Source organism: Sylvia atricapilla, chromosome 1, assembly GCF_009819655.1.
Source record: "Sylvia atricapilla isolate bSylAtr1 chromosome 1, bSylAtr1.pri, whole genome shotgun sequence".
Lineage (NCBI taxonomy): Eukaryota > Metazoa > Chordata > Aves > Passeriformes > Sylviidae > Sylvia > Sylvia atricapilla.
In genome coordinates, this window is record NC_089140.1 from 67,990,769 (window position 1) to 68,010,866 (window position 20,098).

General features: G+C 40.9%; 1 protein-coding gene across 4 annotated transcripts in view; it reads left to right on the forward strand.

Moving 5' to 3' along the window:
- Positions 1-6,350: 6,350 nt before the first annotated feature.
- ECI2 (enoyl-CoA delta isomerase 2) overlaps positions 6,351-20,098 on the forward strand; it is a 34,240-nt gene continuing 20,492 nt past the window's right edge. For 2 of the 4 annotated variants that reach the window (XM_066325312.1, XM_066325305.1), the window contains exons 1-2: positions 6,410-6,483; positions 17,338-17,527. In XM_066325312.1, the coding sequence (XP_066181409.1) occupies positions 17,433-17,527 (95 nt within the window). In that variant the 5' untranslated portion in view covers positions 6,410-6,483; positions 17,338-17,432. Of the gene's footprint in view, positions 6,484-17,337; positions 17,528-20,098 lie in introns of all 4 variants that reach the window. The other 2 variants (XM_066325329.1, XM_066325319.1) reach the window with 2 other exon arrangements.

The following is a 20,098-nucleotide window of genomic DNA, read 5'->3' on the forward strand; positions in this document are numbered from 1 at the left end:
GAAGCAGAGAATGCTGCTGCTTACAACACATCAAGGCCCAAAGAATCTCACACAGGAGAAAAATGTTTACTACAACAATTGTTTGATAGAGTACAAAGCTTATGACGCAGTCTTTTGCTTACTGGAACCATTAATAGTTTCACTTTCTTCTATCAACAACAACAAAAATGTGTAGGGATATAATATCTTCCCCTAGCTCTCTGTCAAGTTTCATTTTAACATGCTAATTGGTGCAGATCACTGTCACTTTATAATACCTTCCTAGAGGAGCCAAGTAACTGCCCCATTTGTACCTACTTACAGGTATAGTGCTTCCTGCAAAATAAAACATTTTAGCAATACAAACAACCCAAGACAGAAAGCATACCAAATCCCTCAAGGCTATGCCAGAAACCAAAACAAACCCCCCAGAAGTGCACTAATGCTTTAATGTCATAAGCTGACGTAACTGCTGCTGAAAGAACCAATCCCACTGCCTGTCAGGCCCCCTCACATCTCCCTCTTTGCACCACCATGAGCATGCATTCATGTGTGTGGCAAAAAGGATAAGTTGTTTGATCTGGGTCACAATTAACCATTATTCATTTACTTGCTGGGTTTTGCCTAGTTAATTGTAACTCAGATCAATTCCCTGAGCCGGGTCAATGCACAGCCATGAAAACAGCCCTGTCAGCAGAAAACATGGCATGGGAGTGAACTGGGAGGGACTGAGGGAAATAGAAAAACTGCTCCTTTCAGTAGTGTGTTTGCTTATTTTGGCTTAAAGTTTAAACTGTGAAATGATGGCCCAAAATACATTTGTTTTTTATTTCAAGTGAAAGCATAAAAATAGGAGTAGCAGTTTTTCAGCAAAAGGGTCTGATGAGCCCACAACTAACACCTGCATCACTTCAGGCTTCAGGAAACCAAGAGACTCCAGCTTAAGAGGATTTCAATTCCTTTAATTAGCAACAATTCTGCCATTTGTTGATTCATATATAAAACAAGACTCCTGTAACTACATCTCCTGACTGAACTCCAGGCAACCAGGTGCTCTTAGCGTGAGAAAGCAGCAGAACCCAACATATCATTTTAGATGCATTCAAACAGGATTTTCTCATTTCCTGCATTTACAGATTAATTTTAATGGATATCTTGCCAAAGTAGTGGCAAATGAGATATAATATGTAACTTTTCACAAATGCTTGTAGCACTTCAGAACAGGAGGATGAGAATGGATACATTCCATTCACACATCCATACAGATTGTGAGTAGGGGCTGCAAATCTCCAACATATTTGAAAACATAGAGGTCTTTCAAAAGCTAACTACAAAGATTTGCTGGTTACCATGTAAAGCTCCACAAAGTATCTTTGAGATTGCTTTCCATGTTATTTCCTGAAAAAAAATATATTTGTAATTGCACTTTTGTTTCTGTTCTCGTTAAACATCTTTGGAATAATATTCCAATGCAGTTAAAATGTTCATTCAATAAACCAAGCAAGATGATGAGGAAACTGTAGCAATTTCTGAGCACCAATACACTGGTTAGAGAAAGAGGCCTCAAAACAAGATTGCCAAGTAGTTTGTTTAAACCTGAAACTGACTTGTAAGAGTAGCTAAGTGCGGTGATAAGAAGCACAAAAGTTATTATGATGTTGTCTACAGAGTTAACAGTCTTCTCCAGTGTCTGTAAGAAAATAGTGGATGAACAAAGTAAACAGGGATCTGCCCACATTCTGCCTACAGAATATGGTACTAGACCATGCACAACACAGGCACCTCCTGCAACTGTATTGTAAAGGGATCAGAAAGACTGTACAGTGACATTCTGGAAGAAAATATTGAGAGACATACAGAGAGAATAACTAAGCAATAAAATACAATGTGACAGCTAACTTTATGGTACACTTGAGGTAAGCCCTTCAATAGCAGTATAGTGCCTACATAAATACAGTTATTTCCAGACAGGAGGCTTAACTCCTCAGATACTCCTTTGTGGAAGTATTTCTGTGAGATAGGCCTAAACTTATAGGGTCCAGTACATAGGGTCTTGATAAAAATTATGTACTGTCCAACCTTATTGAATGCTGAGAGTTTTGAAAAGGTTGATAATTCAAGATAGAAGAGATTGTATTTTTATTAGATGAGGATAATCTGCAGCTAGATGGGATACATTAATTTACATTCATGGTATAAGAACTGAGATGGTTTGGGGCAACAGGGATGTTTTTGAGTGGAACATTAAGGCAAAGTGTAAGAAGACAGAGACAGCTCAAGACATGCACCAGGTGGTCAGTGGAGGTGACTGCTGAGAACTGTGGACCAAAATCTTGGTTCTTCAGATCCAAAGTAAACACAGTGCTGCAAAAAGGCAATTCTTCCAGAATTAACGATTGCATGAGAATGAACCAGCAATCCAGCCAAGAAAAGTGGAGTATAATTTGCCAGCTTCTGAGTAAGTCCCATGTTTATATTTCTCTGTTGGTAAAAAAACTCTTAAGTAAATAAGTCCAAGTCTAATTCCTTCTTCAGTGTCGGGAACTGAGCATACCTTTCACTGAGGATAAAACAGCCCCACCCCCCCCCTTCCCCACACACACATAAACAGGAGGTTCCAAAGACATCAGTGATTAATGCCCTTTGCTAATATTGTAGTTTTCTACACTGTAGCAGCAAAACTCTGAAAACCGCTCTCCCAGCATGTCTGAAACAGGTTGTCATCATCAATGCAAAAACCATGCTAATATCATCACAAAGTAAGTCTTGCAGGATTTCTTGGACTGGGTTTCAAGGAGAAAAGCATTTGTCATGGAAATCAAGTTCCGAATAATAAAGTACACAACATATCCACTTTCTGGATAAACGTTTCCATCAAAGAGAGAACAGCTGCATTGTCATTGTAAAGAATTGCAAATATTCAATTCCTCAATACTGAGTTCAGTAACATTACAAAAAGCTTCTTTTAGAAAATCTACAGGAAAAACAATCAAACACCCAACACAAAGACTACAGAAATTATTGCAAAGATGCAAGAATTATCATCACAGAGAAAGAAAAAAAAGATGATTGTGCTGGTCAGACTGTAGAATATTGCACAACTAAAGAAGAAGAAACTGGTGATACAAATGATAGAGTGATCACGTCAGTGTATCAAAATCAGCTTTGGCTATGTCAACACCATTCCTCCCTTCCACCACAGAGTTACGCAAAACACTTCTTGTTCAGGCTTGTATCAACATATCAGAGAACCTGCAATTATGCTGAAACACATAGCACATAAGTACAGATCACAACAGGCAATCATTCTGCAAACAAAACATCAGGATCTGGTGGTCTGAAAATTAAGTGCATGATTTGGTGTTTCATAAGAAGGGCCCAATGTTTTCTCTAGCACACATATATGTGCCCATAAATAAAGAGACAGAACGAAAGTGTATAACATTGAGCCACACTGAAAGCTGTAAGGTCTGTGACCTTGCTCCCCCAAGATCACGATTCCAGGAATTAGAACACATCGCAAAGAAGAAACAGTTAAAAACATGCTAAGAAAATAAACCATATTGCATATGTAAAGAAAAGATAACACCACACCTATAGGACAAAAAGAGGTTTATGTGATGAGCTATTCATAAAATGGGGGATTGGTTATGTTTTAGCTCACCAGAGCAGTGAGATGAATGCTAGGAAGTTGAGAGAAACTAGAGAAGAAAAAAAAGAAAAGAAAAATGAGGATACCTGGAGGTATAGATTTCTAGAGACAGACACCTACAGGAAATTGCACTCTTGTAGGCACAATACAGGAATTGTGATCTGTATCTTAGTGAGGTGATGAGGTTATGATTTTTCTATGTCCCTCTCTGTAAGAATACTACTGGTGTCTGTATTTAATCCTATAGTATGCAATCCATCTTCGAATGCAAAGATGCCTTTTTGCAGTCTTCAGGCAAAACCAAAAAATGTTCATGCATTTTCAGAAGTTCCAGTGTGACTTTATTAAAAAGCCTAGCCTATTTAAACTGACATGCATTCAGCATGAAGAAATTAGGCAAAATTAAACTTAGAAGTTTAGTTTACTGCCTAGAGGCAGTAGCAGAAAATGTGAAGATGAACTAAAGGAAAGAACATGAGAATTTTACCCAAGGATAAAAGTGTAGCCAGGAAAAAGTCTTCATCTTAACATTGATAATAAAATGCTAGAGAGGGCATTGCCATGAGGGACTTGTTTGTCAAACAATAAATCTGAAACAACTTACTAAATGAATTCTCCAGGGAGCCCTCTCTAGTTTCATTACCTTAGTGCTAGCAATACTACTACAGTAAACTTTCAATTGATATTCATTACATTACATTTCTGTAGTGATTTTTCTGGCCTTTACAAATAACAAGACTAAAATTGTTGTGTTTATAAGGTTTCGGTTTTTATAACTTGACAAAACGAATGCTAATATTTCAGAGCCAAATTCTCCTCTTATTTAAAGAATAAGCCTTGATCTTATATCTCAGAGCAAAACTTAGGCCACAGTTTGTCTTTATATGTTCAAAATACTGTCTCTAACAAGCTACATACTTGTAAGCCATGAGTCTTGCTTGATTAGAGGAAAATAAGGATACAGATCAACAGAAGCAATTACTACAACACCTTCAGGAGAGTGCTTTTAAAGTCTTCTGAAGATCTGAAACAATTTCACATCACAGTCTAGTTAGAAGAGATGAAAATTGCTACCGAGAGGCTAAAACACAAATAAATACCTGCTTTAAGTAGATTTGTCAGAACTTTAAACCAGTAAAGGTTATTTCTGAAACTGAGAAATGCTAGGCTTTTGGATCTGTAATCATGAGTAGAAGTCGTGTACCAAGTTCAAAGAACACCAATACTTGAAACCCAAGGCTGTGTTAGAAAAAGCCAGCTCCGTGTGATCTGACCCAGGTCACACATCGTGACCTTCACAGTATGAGGGGAAAAATGTGCCATCCTAACTGTCAGACTCTAAATGTTACCTACTATTTGGAAAACTGTAATCAAACACTTAAGGAAGGAGAACCCTGCAGGTCATTGGCAGCTTCAAAACGTTTATCCTTGAGGAGAGCCTTAAATCCATTTACTTTTGGGGAGGAATCGAGGGGAAAGCCTCAGGACTAAAAGGTGATTTTATTAGATGCCAGTTGAAAGGAAAGTAAGAGAGCTGAGTGCCTGAATTGTGAGGATCTTCAGAGCATCCAAGCAAACACAGAAACATCTTTCACAGAGCAGGTAACACTGGAAAGGGAAAATTAAATATACCTTCAGGAGCTGAAGATGAAAGAGCAAAAGCTGAGCAATAAATAGCAATATCTTTCAAGTTAGATGGGGCAGGCACTAGTGTTTATTCTGACCTTACACATTGCCAGTGCCACTGAGGTGCAGACACCAAGCCAACCAGCAGCCTGCCAGGTGATTTGTGTGCACAAACAACAACACAAATAGAAAGTTAGTACAATAAGTGGCAGTAATTGATGATGCAATGCCCACTACAAGCTGCTTTTGGGGGGACTGAGACAAGTTTATGACTTTTGCCCATAAAAGGGTTCTGGTTTCATATCAATTCATTTTCCATTGGCTGCTCTGGTGACCTTGGCCGACCAGCAGATTTGTGCCGCAGCTGGTTCCATTTCTGACCCTGCAGAACTTGCAGCATGTGGAACTGCCTGGTCTTCTTGTTACCCTTGCTGTGAGTGAGTTTAGGGTCCCGAGCAGCTCCTAAAGCACCTTTAAACACACAATTTTAAGGGACCAGATGGGATTTACCCGAGGGTACTGAGGGAGCTGGCTCCCTAAGCTGCTCTCCATCATTTACTATCAGTGCTTGAGGAGCTAGAGGTGTTTAGCCTGGAGAGGAGGATACTCCAGGGTGACCTTAACACTCCCTACAGCTGCCTTAAAGGAGCCAGGTTGGGATTGACCTCTTTTCCCAGGCAACCAGTGACAGAATGAGAGGATGGAGCCTCAAGCTGCACTGAGAAAGCTTCAGGTTGGACATTACGAAGCATTTCTTCAAAGAAAAAGTGCAGACATTGGAATGAGCTGTCCGGAGGGGTAGTGGCGTCACCACCCCTGGACGCATTTAAGAAGCGACTGCACGAAGTTCAGCTAGTTCACTAGGTGCCATGGTCTAGCCGACATGGCGGTGTTGGCCATAGGTCGGACTCGGGGATCTCAGAGGTCTTTTCCGACCGAAACAATTCCGTGACTGCCGGACGCAGCACGGGAGCGCTGCCCGCCCGCCTTCACCTTGGGGCAGCGCCCTGCCGCAGCCGCCCTCCGCCGCCCTCCGCGGCCGTGAGGCGGCCATCCCGCCCCGGGGCGGGGGCGAGCGGAGCCACCGCCCAGCCCAGGACGCGGCGGCCCCGGCGGGGCGGGCTTTGCCGTCTCCTCCCCGTCCCGCCTTATTTCCCCCTGGTTATGGCGGCCCCGGCCCTGACCTTCGTCCGGAGCCTGTGCTGGCGGTCGCGCTGCGGGGCGAGGTGAGTGCCGATGGCTGCGGGGCCCCTCACGGAGCGGCCCGGCCGAGCCGCGGGCTGGGCAGCCGCCGCCGCCTCCCGCCGGGCTCGGAGCAGGTGCCGCCGTGCCTCTGGATCAGCCGGGATGGCCTTCCCTGGGTGGTGGCCTTCCCTGGGTGGTGGCCTTCCCTGGGTGATGGCCCTCCCTGGGTGATGGCCTTCCCTGGGTGATGGCCTTCCCTGGGTGATGGCCTTCCCGGGGTGATGGCCTTCCCTGGGTGGTGGCCTTCCCTGGGTGATGGTCCCGGCGTTCGTGCCCGCATCCCAGAAACGGGCAGGTCGCTTTCTGCTAAAGCTGGGGAACCCTCCGGCCGTACCAACCACCTTTATGTGGTCGAACACACCGTGCGAGTGGGAAACCTGTGTTTGATCCCTTCCTGAGGCGAATATTTCAGTACCAGAGAAATTGTTGGTTAGGCTGGGGGCGAGGTATTCCAAACCGTACTGAAATGTGTAAAGAGACAGTGTGTGTTTGGGCCTTTTCTCGTTTTCTATATTTCATTCTGTCAGTCCCATGAATCATATAATCATAAATGGTTTGGGTTAGAAGGGAGTTTGAAGTTCATCAAATTCCAACACTACTGCCAGGAGCTGGGACACCTTCCAGTGGACCAGGTTACTCATCCAGCCTGGCCTTGACAAAACCAAGTTTAGTTGTGTATCCAGCTAACTGGGACTTCTTTCTAAGACTGTTCCAGCTTTTCAAATAATCATGCAGTATCTTTTACACCTCCATTTATTACGTATTGCCTTTAAGCTGTTTCCAGGTGAAATGTCATGTGCAGGAGCGTGTGCTGCAACAGCTGTGCACCTTCAGGGTTAGCTGGACAGTGGAAAGCAGAAGGGATAGCTTGAGTTGTAATTACACTTGGAATTATGTGATATACATTTGTATTGGAAATGACTAAATTGGAAATTCCACTATGAAGTTGCTTGTATATGTTGCTTGTATATGAATAAGAACCACAAAGTATGCCAAGTCATAGAATTTCCTCTTCCAATCAAAAATAGCTTGATACTCAAGAAAAAGCAAGGTGTGTTAAGTATACTTGGTAAACAAGTTCCTAAATAGAATAGTGAAGCAGACATCATCATACCAAAAGATTTAAAAGATGTATGATACTCTGATTGGTAACAACATTCAGATTTTACTGTTATAATGCACACTTTGGTAAGTGAAATGCTTTTACTCCGATATCCAAGAATATCTGTTGGGCATGAGCATATCTTAACCAGAAGACTGTAAGACATTTATAAATTAAATTATAATATTTTTTCCCCCAAAGCTTTGTAAGAAGTTATTGGAAGTAAGTACATGAACATCATAAGACAGAGGGAGAAACAAAGAGAATTGTGTGACTTCTGCCCTCACTTAAAAAAAAAGAACTCTCTAGGCAAGCTTTCTCAGCTAAATAGTATTAATTTGATTTAGCTAAGTTGTTACAATGATAGTGAGGGAAAGCAGTTCTAAATTGGGAAAACATGTAAAAGACTGGCCTGCTGATCATCATTAGGCTAGTGGAGTCAGATGTATTTGAAATGGCAAGATTCTGTATGAAACAGCATAAATCAGTATTAAAATGGGTTCATGTTTTTAGTATTTAATCAGATGTAATAAAGAAAAATATTGCAATTTTTCTAATGCTGGAGCACCAGAATGGTGACCTTTATTTTCTGTATTAGCAGTATGCAAGCAGAATTTTATCAAAGACGCTGGCAACATTAGGAATTTAGGAAACTTTCTTTTGCAGTCTAAACTTGGAAAAAAGAGTCATGTCCTTGGAGCACTGAAAGAGAAAGACTTGTACAAATATAAAGGCAAAATGCAAGAATTGCTCTTACTTTGTTTTGGTTTGTTTGTTTTTCTAGGCAGTACATTCATAATTCTTTCAGACATGGAATTATGAGTTCCACAGGCTCCTCTTGTCCTGCCCTGTTGCAATATTTCAAGTTCAAATTCGTCTAAGGAGGGGTGGATGCTGGCAGAAATGCACATTCAGAAAAGTCTTACTGAGGCTGTATGCACTTGTCAGTCTTTGCATTCAGATCTTTCTGGTTGGAGGCCCCGCAGCACCACTGCTGTGAAGATACTTCTGCACTTAGGGCAGGTCAGACCACTGGGCACTGAATGTTTGCTGCTGGGAAACCTCCATCTGTGCTGTCCTTGCCTGGGAGGTTTCCTTTGGGCTAGTTGTAGTGCAGTCACAGTGCTGAATCCTGTCAGTGGCTGGAGGACATCTCCCAGTTTTATGTAGTCCAGAAGGGATCTGGCTTGTATGAGCCAGGCACAACCAGGGGGAGTGGAGTTGGCAGCAGTTCAGAGACTTTCTCCAGGAGCACTCTCCTGGTCAAACCAAGACAGTAACACAGGCACATCCAAACTTCCTAGTGTGTTCCTTGGTACAGGTATTTCAGCAACTTTAAAGGAGGTCAGATCTTGTCAAAGACCAATTTCCCATGAGCTGCTCTTTTATTTCTCAGAAAAGCCTTTCTCATAGGAGCAGTATTAAATGCTGGTCTTTAAGTAAAGTGAATTGAAAGCAAATTAATTTTCTCTTACACTGCTGGCTTCATCGTGCTTCTGTAGCCTTGTTGGTCTCTCCCTGTGCCTGGAATACTTCCTGCTCACACAGGAAATCTCTACTAAATCTCTACTACAGTATCTGGTTTTCAGCTTGGGAAGCAGCAGTCTTAAGAGTTCAAATTCACTTCCATCTGTCTCTTGAGCAGCATTCCAAATCTCTTTTTGGCATCCCCTCATCATCTCATGACATAAAACATCTGGATGTTTACAGCCCACCCACATGGCTGGAGCTCAGGTGTTCCAGCACAATACACAACAGTCCTTATTCAGTCTCTGCAGCCTTTTTGTACTTCTGCCTGAGAGTTAATTGATCCTGCTCCCTGAATTCCTTACTCTTGGTAGTGCAGTTGCATTTGTTGGTCATTATATCAAGCACCCTTTAACAGATTTGTGGCAAAGCAGGACATTATAACCCTTCCATTTTTTCCTTTGCCTCTCTCCATCTGCAGACCTATAGAGCCACAGGAAAGAGCTATGGATCTTTTCTGCCTTGCCTCCCACTAAGCCAGTCACATGTAAAGTCCTGGGTCTTTAGGGCCCAGAGGCTTTGCTTTGCCATGAAACTGTGCTTTTATGAGGCTGTTGCTCCACTGAGGGCAGAGGAAGAACTGATCTCTTGCAGCTGAGAGATTATTTCTTGCTTCATCAAAAGACTGTAGTCAGATGCCTCCGTCGATTGGATTAGAAGCAGTTCAGTATTCCAGGTCATTCCCTGAAAAGACTTCTTGATTGCTGTTAATGATGTATCACCTGCATCACAGGTTTTTGTTTGCCTCTTTGTAATATGTGAGGAGCACATAAATACATGTTTCCACTGCTACAGACATGCAGTAAAGCTACCTGCGTTTGAGGATAACTGTGGATGCCAGCACACACAGAGGACATGTAAGCCTTGCCTTGTGGAAAACCTCTTCGAGGCTGCTGCCATCCTGGAGGTGACCAGTAAGTTTGGTGGTGTCCCCTTTTCCCTTCTGTTTCTTTTTTCCGGGTTTGGCCATGAGGGTCTAATTGGCTTAAGAGAGAGTATGCCTTGTATCCCTGTGGTGGGAAACGTCTGGTCCTTTCTGTCAAACCTATTCAGATAGTTGTAGTTGGGTACGGACATACAAATTTTAGGAGCTTTATTCTGATGTTCTCTTGCTGGCTGAGCAAAAAGGGTGCTATTGCCTCTTGAACCACTTTCCCCCCACCAGGCCCTATTTCTGTATTGTAGCAGCTTTCCTTTTCTTTCCTACTGTCTGCTGTCATCCCTAATCCAATTCCCTTTACAAGGAGGAAGACTAGATTTTTGTAGTATTGCTCTCAAGTAATAGATCAGACTATATTCTTTAAAACTCTGTTTGTAAATACTCCTGAGTCTCCTGGAGGTCTGTACCAAAACCTCTGGTACTGGCAGTAGAAGTTGCTTTTATGCCTGAAACTTTTCCCCAGATGCAGGCAAGTTGAGTCTTGTTTCCTTCTGGATCTCAGTGAGGTGTAGGTAGCAGATGTCCTGCAGCCTCCTGAACATCTGCCTGCCAACTTCCCCCACCTCTGGCAGTTGAATGGGAATGCATCCTGGTTCACTGACATGGGAATGTCAATATACAAGGGTTGTGTCTTATCCGCAGTACAAAACACAGACCTCGATCCTACACCAGGGAAGCCCTGTGGAGTATGTTTTTTACTCCCTGGTGCTGTCTTACACAGGCTCTTGCATTTTGTTTTTTGACTCTCTGGAGGAAGTTGTGCCTCTTGGTGCTGTATTTCAGGCTGCACTAATGTGCCTTGCTCAACTCTTTGCTATTCCCTATCAATCAACACCTTTCTCTGTGACAGATTTCCATTCATCAGCTCTCCTTGGCTCGTGCTGGATTCTGTAGTGCTCAGGTACTCTCCTCCTCCTGCTCAGGATAACCCCACTTACCTTTGCAAAATTCCCTTTGGTAGGTCAGATCTGTAGTTCTAGTTGGTGTTTATGATCTAAGTTATGTGAGTCACAGACCTTTGCCTGACCTCCAGAAAAGCAAGCAGAGCTCCTATATGCTTTGATTTTAAACCTATTTTTCCCCTAAGCTTAGTCTTTCCTGTCTTGGTGCAAGTCAATAGGAAGTTTAGAGAGCTCATCATACTTTCCTTACCTTTTAAGTAGTAGTATTTTTTGTTTGTTTTATATATTAAATAAACCACCTTCTTTCCTTTCTTGAAACCTTGTGCCATTTGACTTTTGCAGTAAGTTTTGCAAAACACTGATAAAATCAGCTTCCCCTAGCATTTGTAACTTTAAAAGTATCTCAGAAATGTTCTTCATACCACCAAAGGGTCTTGAATTTCTCTTTTTCTTTAAGGGCCTAGATTCTGAAACATTGCCATTGGAATAAACTAATCCACTATGTTTTGAATATTGGGTTTAACTAGTCAAAGGAATGAACAACAAAATGAACAACCAAATCTCTTAATGGGAGGCTTTCTCTGCAAATGTACATGTTAATTGCAGGAGCTACTACATCTTGTTTGCTGATGCTGATTTAGCAATACAACTTAAAAGACAAACGGTAATGGTGAGATGATGGGATAGTTTTCCAGAAAAGTGTCCTGATAAACTTACATCCTTATTTAAGCATACTCTTAAACTGTTTTGAATGGAAATACACACAGCAGTTTAAATCAAGAAAATGTAATCTAGAGCAGCAAGGTGTTTGTAATGGAGCTGGATTTCACAGTTCATTGCTAATGTCAAGCGAAGGTGTCTGGAAGTCCTGAGGATGGATTGTCATGGAACACAGCTTTCTGAACAATTCTAGTTCTCTAGGACTCTCTTCATATGTGAGATGCTCCATCTTCATGATTCTTTTCTGGTCTCTTTCCAGTATGACCATGTCTTGGGGAATTTAGGTCTGGATGCAGTAATCCAGGTGTCTCACCAGTGTTGAGTAGTAGAGAGTCCATTCTTAATTGTGAATAAAAATTATTTATTGAGGATTGTAAGTATTGTGTTGTTTGGATTCTTTACTGATTCTTTGGGCCTCCGAAAAAGTGGCTACTATTTTTCTGGTAAGGTGTTTTGATAATACTTTTTCTGGTAGAAGGTCTGGTGTAAGAAGTATATAGCTTATAGAATGGCTAATAATTCTTGGAAAATTTGGTCCTTAGAAGCTAACCATTAAACAGGGTAAGTTTTTAATTTCAAATGTGCAGTCATTTCATACCATGATACATGTGCTTGTAAAAGGCTTACTGCTTCAAACATGTCAGTATAGTCAGCCTGTTTCTGAAGCAGAAGAATCTGGTTTTGTGTTGATATTCTTGATTGCCAGAATGATGCCAGATGAAACACACTTTTATTCAGAGGAAGACTTCCAAGTTACGTGGTTTGTCTGCCTGTCTCCCAGATCAATAATTCTTCATTATCTCTACAATGATAGCAGAAGACAGTTTGACTCTGCCTGTGTTGCATCCCCAGTTATAAGTGGCACAATTCAACACAATCCTCTGACCTCTGTCTTGGGAGCTGCTGCTTTAGGTGCAGCCTTTTAAGTGCTATAATTTAAACTTTTTACACTGTCTTAGTAAGACATGATGTGAAGTCCCTTGGTATGTGTGCGAATTCCATTCCATTTTATCAGATTTTTGTTGAGTAAGTTGCCCCAGGTCTTTAAAGGCAACCTGTTGGTCTGTTTGATTGTGGGTGCAGGAAATACTGACAAAACCAAGATGGTGTTTAATTCTAAGCTGTCTGAAAGAGTTGTAGATTTGGGCAGGATAAGCCATTGGCAAATACTGCTTTGTTACTGTTTTGTTGAGTATTCTTTTTGTCCACCCCTATTGTATCTAGATGTCATGGATTCAGGAGAGAAAGCAAGCCTCAGACAAAATTTTTGTTTCCTTTCATGATTCAGCTGCACTATGAGGAGTGTCAGTGGGTGTTCTGATGTGGGTGGGAGCTGCAGGAGCTGGTTGTATCTTTGTCAAGAAACCTACCTATGTTGGCCATAAGCCACTGTATATTAAAGTATATGTTTTCTTGCTTTCCCTATGGCCAACAAGATTTGTCCCTGCAAGCCAAGTCAAAATGGCTTTTTTCTTTCTCCATTAGCAGCAAAATGAATTTGAATATTTGTTCATAACTTTCTGTTAAGTCACCTTGGATAAGGATGTGTAAGGGATGTATTTGAGTTTGCTGCTCTCCAAATGCTGCAATAAACTCTCAGTGATTCTCAGCAAATGTCACATGTATGAGTATCGCAGCTCTATATTTTTTCTGCTAATGTTCTTATTTTATTAACTTTAAAATGCGTTTAAGAGGATATCTGTCTGTAAATCTTCCTGTTTTAGTGATGTCTTACATGGACTGAGCACATCCAGGAGGTCTTTTCATGGTTTAGTCATTCACCATGTCTAGTCAACTTAAGTCTGTTGGAAAGAGAGTGTTCTTGTGGAGATTTCAGGAGGTGATCCTAGTGTCTCTCCCATCAGCTATGATGAGGGCATAAATAAAAGAAAACTGTGTGTGTGCAGAGCACAAAGATCTGACCATTTCATATCTCAGTGAATGGCAATCTAGAGCCTTCATTCTTTGCTATTCTTTAATATTGAAAAAGAAACTATCAAGCACAGCTGGGCCACTTGCACTAAACAATAGTGATTCAGCACTTCAATTTGCCAACAGACACATAATTATCCTCTAGTTTTTATATGTCAAAACAGTGTAGGAGTGTAATGCAGTAAAAGCTGATAAGGATTTATACAGCAAACTTGTGTTTAGAACAACTCTTGAAACATTCTAATGTAAAGGAGAAAATAATTTGACTTTCATTTCTTTCTGTTTGTTAAAGTAGCAGTGATAAATTGTTTATAGAGTGTCTGAATGTTTTCTACTAGTTAGATACACTGGAAATATGAGAACACTAGAAACATTCTTATTGTCTAATAGCAATAAATTTTAGTTACTCCATGCTGTGGTATAGTGGGGTGCTGCCAGGGACTATGCTGGTGGAACAGGAAGGGACAGTTGTTTCCTTACATCTTGAGGAATTTTTTAGGAAGGCTAGGGTTCTGTCTACTGAGTCATCAACTCATTCATGGTGTTGCCATGGTTAATAAAACTTGGTATTTCCCCAAATGAACCAAATTCTTTGATTTCCAGAGAATAACTTTGATGCTGATAAGACCCTATGGGTGGAACAGGGACTGTGAGCAACATGCAGGAACTCTGAACAAACAGAACAGCATTGTAACCAGCAACTATTAAACTAATTTATTAAATGCTTTTAACAAATTTGTTCTAACATGTTCTGGTCAGATCTGTTATTATCTCAACCCTTTGTGCCCCACATTGGGCATCGAAAAGGACTTGTGGTTTAACCCCAACTGGAGTACTGTGCAGCCACTCACCCACCACCTCCCTTCTCCTAGTGGTTACTCCACATTTCCCAGTATAAGAGAAGAAACATGAAAGGACAGACCTAGAAAAAAAAAACCCTGAAGCAATTTGCCTTTATTAGTATAAGAATTGTCAAGCTGAGGTTTCTTTTAATATTATAATGTCACTGACTCCTATCTGTAAGAAAATCTGTCTATACAACTTAAAGGAAGAGTGCTTTGCAGCGAGAAGTCTAACAGCAGCAGCAGTCATCACTGATTTGATAGGCACACATGACAAAGTAATTCAGTAGCAAGAAAAGAAAAAAGAAAACAATCTGAAAAGGGTATATGGTGAGAAGTGTGTATAGTTAAATGATCTGAATTTCTTTGGGAACAGCCTATAATAAGATGGCATAAAGAAAGGTTTGCTTTTCTTCTACAGCCAGAAGAAACTACGCAGAATTTATCTGTAAATTTACTGTCTACACTCTCCATAGTTGTTGTTTCTGGGGATTTTTTAACAGCAAAAGAGCAATGAGTGTTCCAAATATGCCACAGGATACTCAGTTTGCTTTAGCATTTTCAGGTGCCTCTTCTTTTTCCCAGCTCAGGTCTAGGTAGCTTGTATGGGGAGAATTAACTGGAGAGATGCAGCAGAAATGAGCCCTCTCCACTTTAAGTGGTATGGGAAAAGCTCTTATATTGGTGTAGAATTACCCAGGCTATGTAAAAAATTTATGAGTCCTTAATGTTACATTATTATCTGTTTGTTTTCACTAGAATATAACCAATGGCATGATGAAAGATAACCTAGGGAACCTGCAGATTAAAATTTTCTAATCATCTTTAGGTTAACAGCCTAGACAGTAGCTTCCTCTTGTCAGCAAAATAAAGTGAAGTACAATTTTAAATTTACTACGTGCAGAAAATACTGCAGGTGAATATGGAAAATGATAAATATTTTCCTGGTTACCAAGGAAACGTGGTACTGCTAATGCTTTCTCATTGTCATTGTTTGGTAATTAAACTGTCTTTTTTTTTAAATCTTGTTAGAGCTTCTGATATGAAGGGGTGGGGAGTGGAATGAGAGAAGTTGAAGTGTCATGTTGAATTTTCTTTTTCAGATGGTTGCTCACTTTCTCATGGTTACAGTTTAAATACATGTTTCTATTCCTTTCCCACTCCTCATTTCCTAACAGTTGCTACAATTGCCAGCGTGAGAAGCTTTCCCACCACCTCTTCTCCTGTACCCCTCCATGTAGCTGAAAAGTAGCTGAGCTAATGATACAAAGTTGCTATTCCTTCTCCAGATCCCTTTTCCCCTGCAGGGAGAAAAATCAGGATAATTTTAAGGAGAGGATCAAAGTGAGAGAAATGTTGCTGAAAGAAGAGGAATGAAGCCTGAAACTGGTTGGAGTGGTACTGTCTGGGCATCAGCAGGCAAGGACTGCCCCAGTGACCTTGGCAAGGGGCACGTGTGGTTCTTCACTGTGGATGGTTGTGTCCCCGCAGCAGTAGGACCAGGAGCAAGGGGTCTCATTTGGTAGCTCTTCTCCTGTGTGACTTCACAGCAGCCTCTTAAGAGCAGCACTTGCTGGTGGTGGGGCAGGTGAAGCTCTTGGGATATGTTTTAGGCTTCTGAACCTTGTAGAAAAATTGTAGTCTGGTCTGGCTGACACCTGCAAATCAGGTGTGGGCTGGGCTGGGAAATGCGTGCTGTCTCTTCTTTGCAGGGATTCAGGAGAAGCATGCAATCAGAAGCTTGTCTTAGGTTATAACCAAACACTGAGCACCTTGAGGTTTGTGGATATTGATTGCTTTGTGTCATAACAAAAAAACCCCAACAAAACCCAATGTATACAACTTTTTAAACTGCAGCAGCAAACCAGTATTTAGTCTAATTTTCTTTAAGATGGAAAGGACATGAGCAGAAACAGTGGCATTTTATGATGCTGTAAAACTCTTTGTATGTGGGAAATGGCAAAGGGTGGTTACCATGCCTTTTGCTGTTCCGCATGAGGAACATGTGGAAAGAGCAATGGGAGAAATGACAGCGCCCTGAGATAGTGATCATGGCAAAGAAGGGATGTTGTACATATGATCTGAAGTTTTACACATAATGGACAAAAGATGTTGCAGAATTCATCCAAGTGACAGTTTAATGTGCTTCTTGCTTCTGTCTAACAACACTTCCTGTTCTTTTCCTTGCTTGTCTCCCTAAAGCTACTTAAAATAATGTAAAATGAGTGTTTTCCATTTCTGTCAGGAGTTTTAAACCCATGTGTATCTAGCACCACCCACTGATTTTAATCCTAACAGGATTTTAAACTGGTTTTCTGTGTGCTTTATCTTCCTGGGATCTACTAATGTTTAAAAGAAAACTTGTACTAAATGAATGGATGATGGATTTCAGGTATATCCATCCCTTTCTTTTGCTGAGTGTGTCTGACGTTTCCTGTGCCAAAGAGATCATTTGGCTTCTGTTCAGTCTTTGTGAAGGAAACTGCTGTGTTGCTTTAAAAGTTAGAAAGTGTGCAGTCAGTATTTTGCAAAATGTTGGCATTTTTAACTCTTTTCAAGTCCCTAAGCAAGTGATTGAATTACACAGAAGTGAGAGGCCTGCCTTTAACAGGCTTTGCAGTCTTTATGTGAATAATACAGTGAGAAATTACTTTCGGTGTAATCACAATCCTTAATTTAAAAGACATTTGAGTGTTTATCAGGATAAGAGACAATTAAGTGAATAGGATGAATGATGAGCCTCCAAGACATCCTGAACAACTGAATGGCAACAAAGAGATGTCTGAACCAAGAGAGCAAATACAAGATGATTGTCAGCCTGGATGTTTCAGGTTCAGTCAGTGATGCCCAGGATTTATTTCTTTTTTCAGAGTGTACAACTTGCGAAGTCCCCAGTGCCTGGTCTTGCAGGAGAGCGCAGGTATTTGTCATGGTCTCTGACTGCACTGCCAAGTTGTGACTCCTCATGCTTCTGTCTGTCTGCTGGGACTTGGCTTTTTACACAGCTGGGGGAGGTTGCCCAGCCCTCGCCACTCTTCAGTGGGTGCCGCTACAGCGAAGGTAATTTGTAGCAGTGGGGCAGTGGCAGCAAATTGGTCTCAGGGTGCAAGGCAACAAACAGGAAGCTTTGTGAAGGAAATGATTTCGCTTTGTTGCAGTGAGTAGATGAGAAAGAAATACAAGGGGGGTTTTTGACTGCCTTTCTTAGGCTTCTTTTTCTGCTCAGCTTAAAAGCTTGTATCTCAGGTTCTAGGCTTTCTGCCTGCCTTGCGTGGTTTCCACAAAGTCTGGTGCAGCAGCTAAAGTGGGGCATGGATTTGCTCAGTGACTAAGAAGGACTCGGTGTCACAGCAAGGGAGCAGCAGATGGAGGGAGCAAGTTGTTGCACACGGTATGCAGCAGCCTCTCCTGTTCCTCTGTCCTTGAGACTGAGGCCACTGTGCAGTGCCAGAGGTGGCAGCTCTCCTGTGTGTGCTGAGAGGTGTTGAGTCATCTCCTCGCTCTATGTGATCGACTTGGGATCAAGGGGCTTTCTTACCGCTGTTCGTGTGTGCCTCTGAAGAATGAAGTCCTGCCCAAGATGAATTAATTGTGAAGTAATTTTTCGTTTGTGTTTTCATCCTTAGTTTTTATTTTAATGGAGAAATCACAGTAATCAGCTTAGCTGTAGCATGTCAAGAATTGATGAGCATCTCTGATGTATAGGAAATGTCTGTAGAGATCAGAAGGCAGGAGGAATGGGGTGAATCATTAATGTTCTGCAGAGAATTGAGCTACAAGCAGCAAGGAAGAATGAAAGATAAAAGGCCTTTTCTTATAAACAGACTTTAATAAACACCTAGGCTGCACAATTTCCTGTTATAAATCAGTAGGTAAGGAGGAAAAGAAGAATGACAGATGAAGTATTTGAAGTGGATAGATAACAATTTTACCCAAACATTTAACTTAAGAAGCAAAAAGTGAGTATAACCAAACAGAAAAGTTCTTCTGAGCCTGGACTTACTGTAAGACTATTCCACTTTTCCCCAGCCAAATTTTTTCGATTCATCTGATCATTTTCTCTTCCTCTTCTAACTTGTCTACTTTGCATCCTTAATAAGGAAGACAGCTGTGACCTGCTAAATGCAAAGAAACTCAGACCAAACCAACCCTAACCATAAATATGTGTGTACATACCTTCACATCAGCTGCTATGGCATCCTCCTCTCCCCAGCTGCTTGTTCATCAACTTTTGTTGATTTATGATCATTATCAAATTGTATATAGAAGAGATTCTTTAAGCCTTTTTATTATACTGACCACAGCCTGAAATCTGGAATGAAATCCAGATTGTCAAACATGGTGTAAACCCAAGTCTCCATTTTAAACGTGGGATCTATCTCAGTCACTGCCTAGACTTGACAGGAAAATTTGTAGCAGATACACAGGTCATCTTGGGGACAGTAGCATTTCAGTAATTCCAAAGCTGGCTAGCAAAACAGAGGGTAAAAAAAGCCAAACCAAAAGAAACAGCTGCTCTTTTTTCCTGTAAATGTGACTTTAAAAACACGTTTGGGAATATGAACTGAAGATTTAATGTTCTGGGACTCCAGGACAGACTGATGAAAGAGATGCAGTGTTAGAAAGCTTGTATCCGTATCCATTTAGATGCACTTTTTCCTGCTGAAGGTGGGTTTTTTGATGCTGGAAATGGAGTCCACAAGTTGGCTAAATAATCTCCCAGCTATTTAAGGGATGAACTTGTTAAACTCTGACAGAGTCTCCTGAACACACCAGCTTGAATGTTGCTTGCAGTGAGAGTTGTTTACCTCGTTTGTTTGGGTGCACTGGTATCTGAATAAAGGCTTAGAGCTGATCAGCTTAAGTAAAAGGACTTTCTGTTCCTGCAACCTTTTCTGATAACCTATTCCATTTTGTATTGTTCAGATAGGTTTCTTGCTACTGGCATAAGATTTTGAAGCTAGTTTTGAAATCCTTTCACTTTTTTCAAGAAATTCTGGGTAGAACAAAAAGTATTCTTCCCATGTCTGTCATTCAAACTCGGTATCTCCAAAATACCAGAACTTAGATTTTATTGACAAAGAAGGGCTGTAACAGGACATAAAACCAATCAGTCTTAGAAATATTTTTACAAGACATCATCTATCAACATAAAATGAGAGAGAAATTAAATTAACAGGGAACAGTTGACATTCTTCACACTTTCTGTCTGCAACTTTAAGGCTTTCAGCAGAAAATGAATTTTCTTTAGGAAATAAGAGCAATGAGGATATTTTTGAGGTAGGCAGTAGAACATCTTTTAAATTCTCATTAGGCATGTATAAAAAGGCAGGATTTCCATGATTTTTAAATGATTGCCCTGTAACTGAAATATTAACATTAAATAGATTAGGCATTCTGTCAGTCTTTGTTTGAGATACTCATTAATTTTTCAAATGAGACTGATTATAAAATCTATCATATATGATGTTCCAACATGACAGATGTGTCTGTAAGAATAGAGAAAGTTGGGCCTTTTTTTTTCTTTTTAGTAGAATAGAAAAGGAAGGTTGATACATAAACTGCAAACATTTTAAAAATAGTAAAAAGGCTGAACGTCTATTGCAATTTAAGAAAAAAAAAAAGCTATAA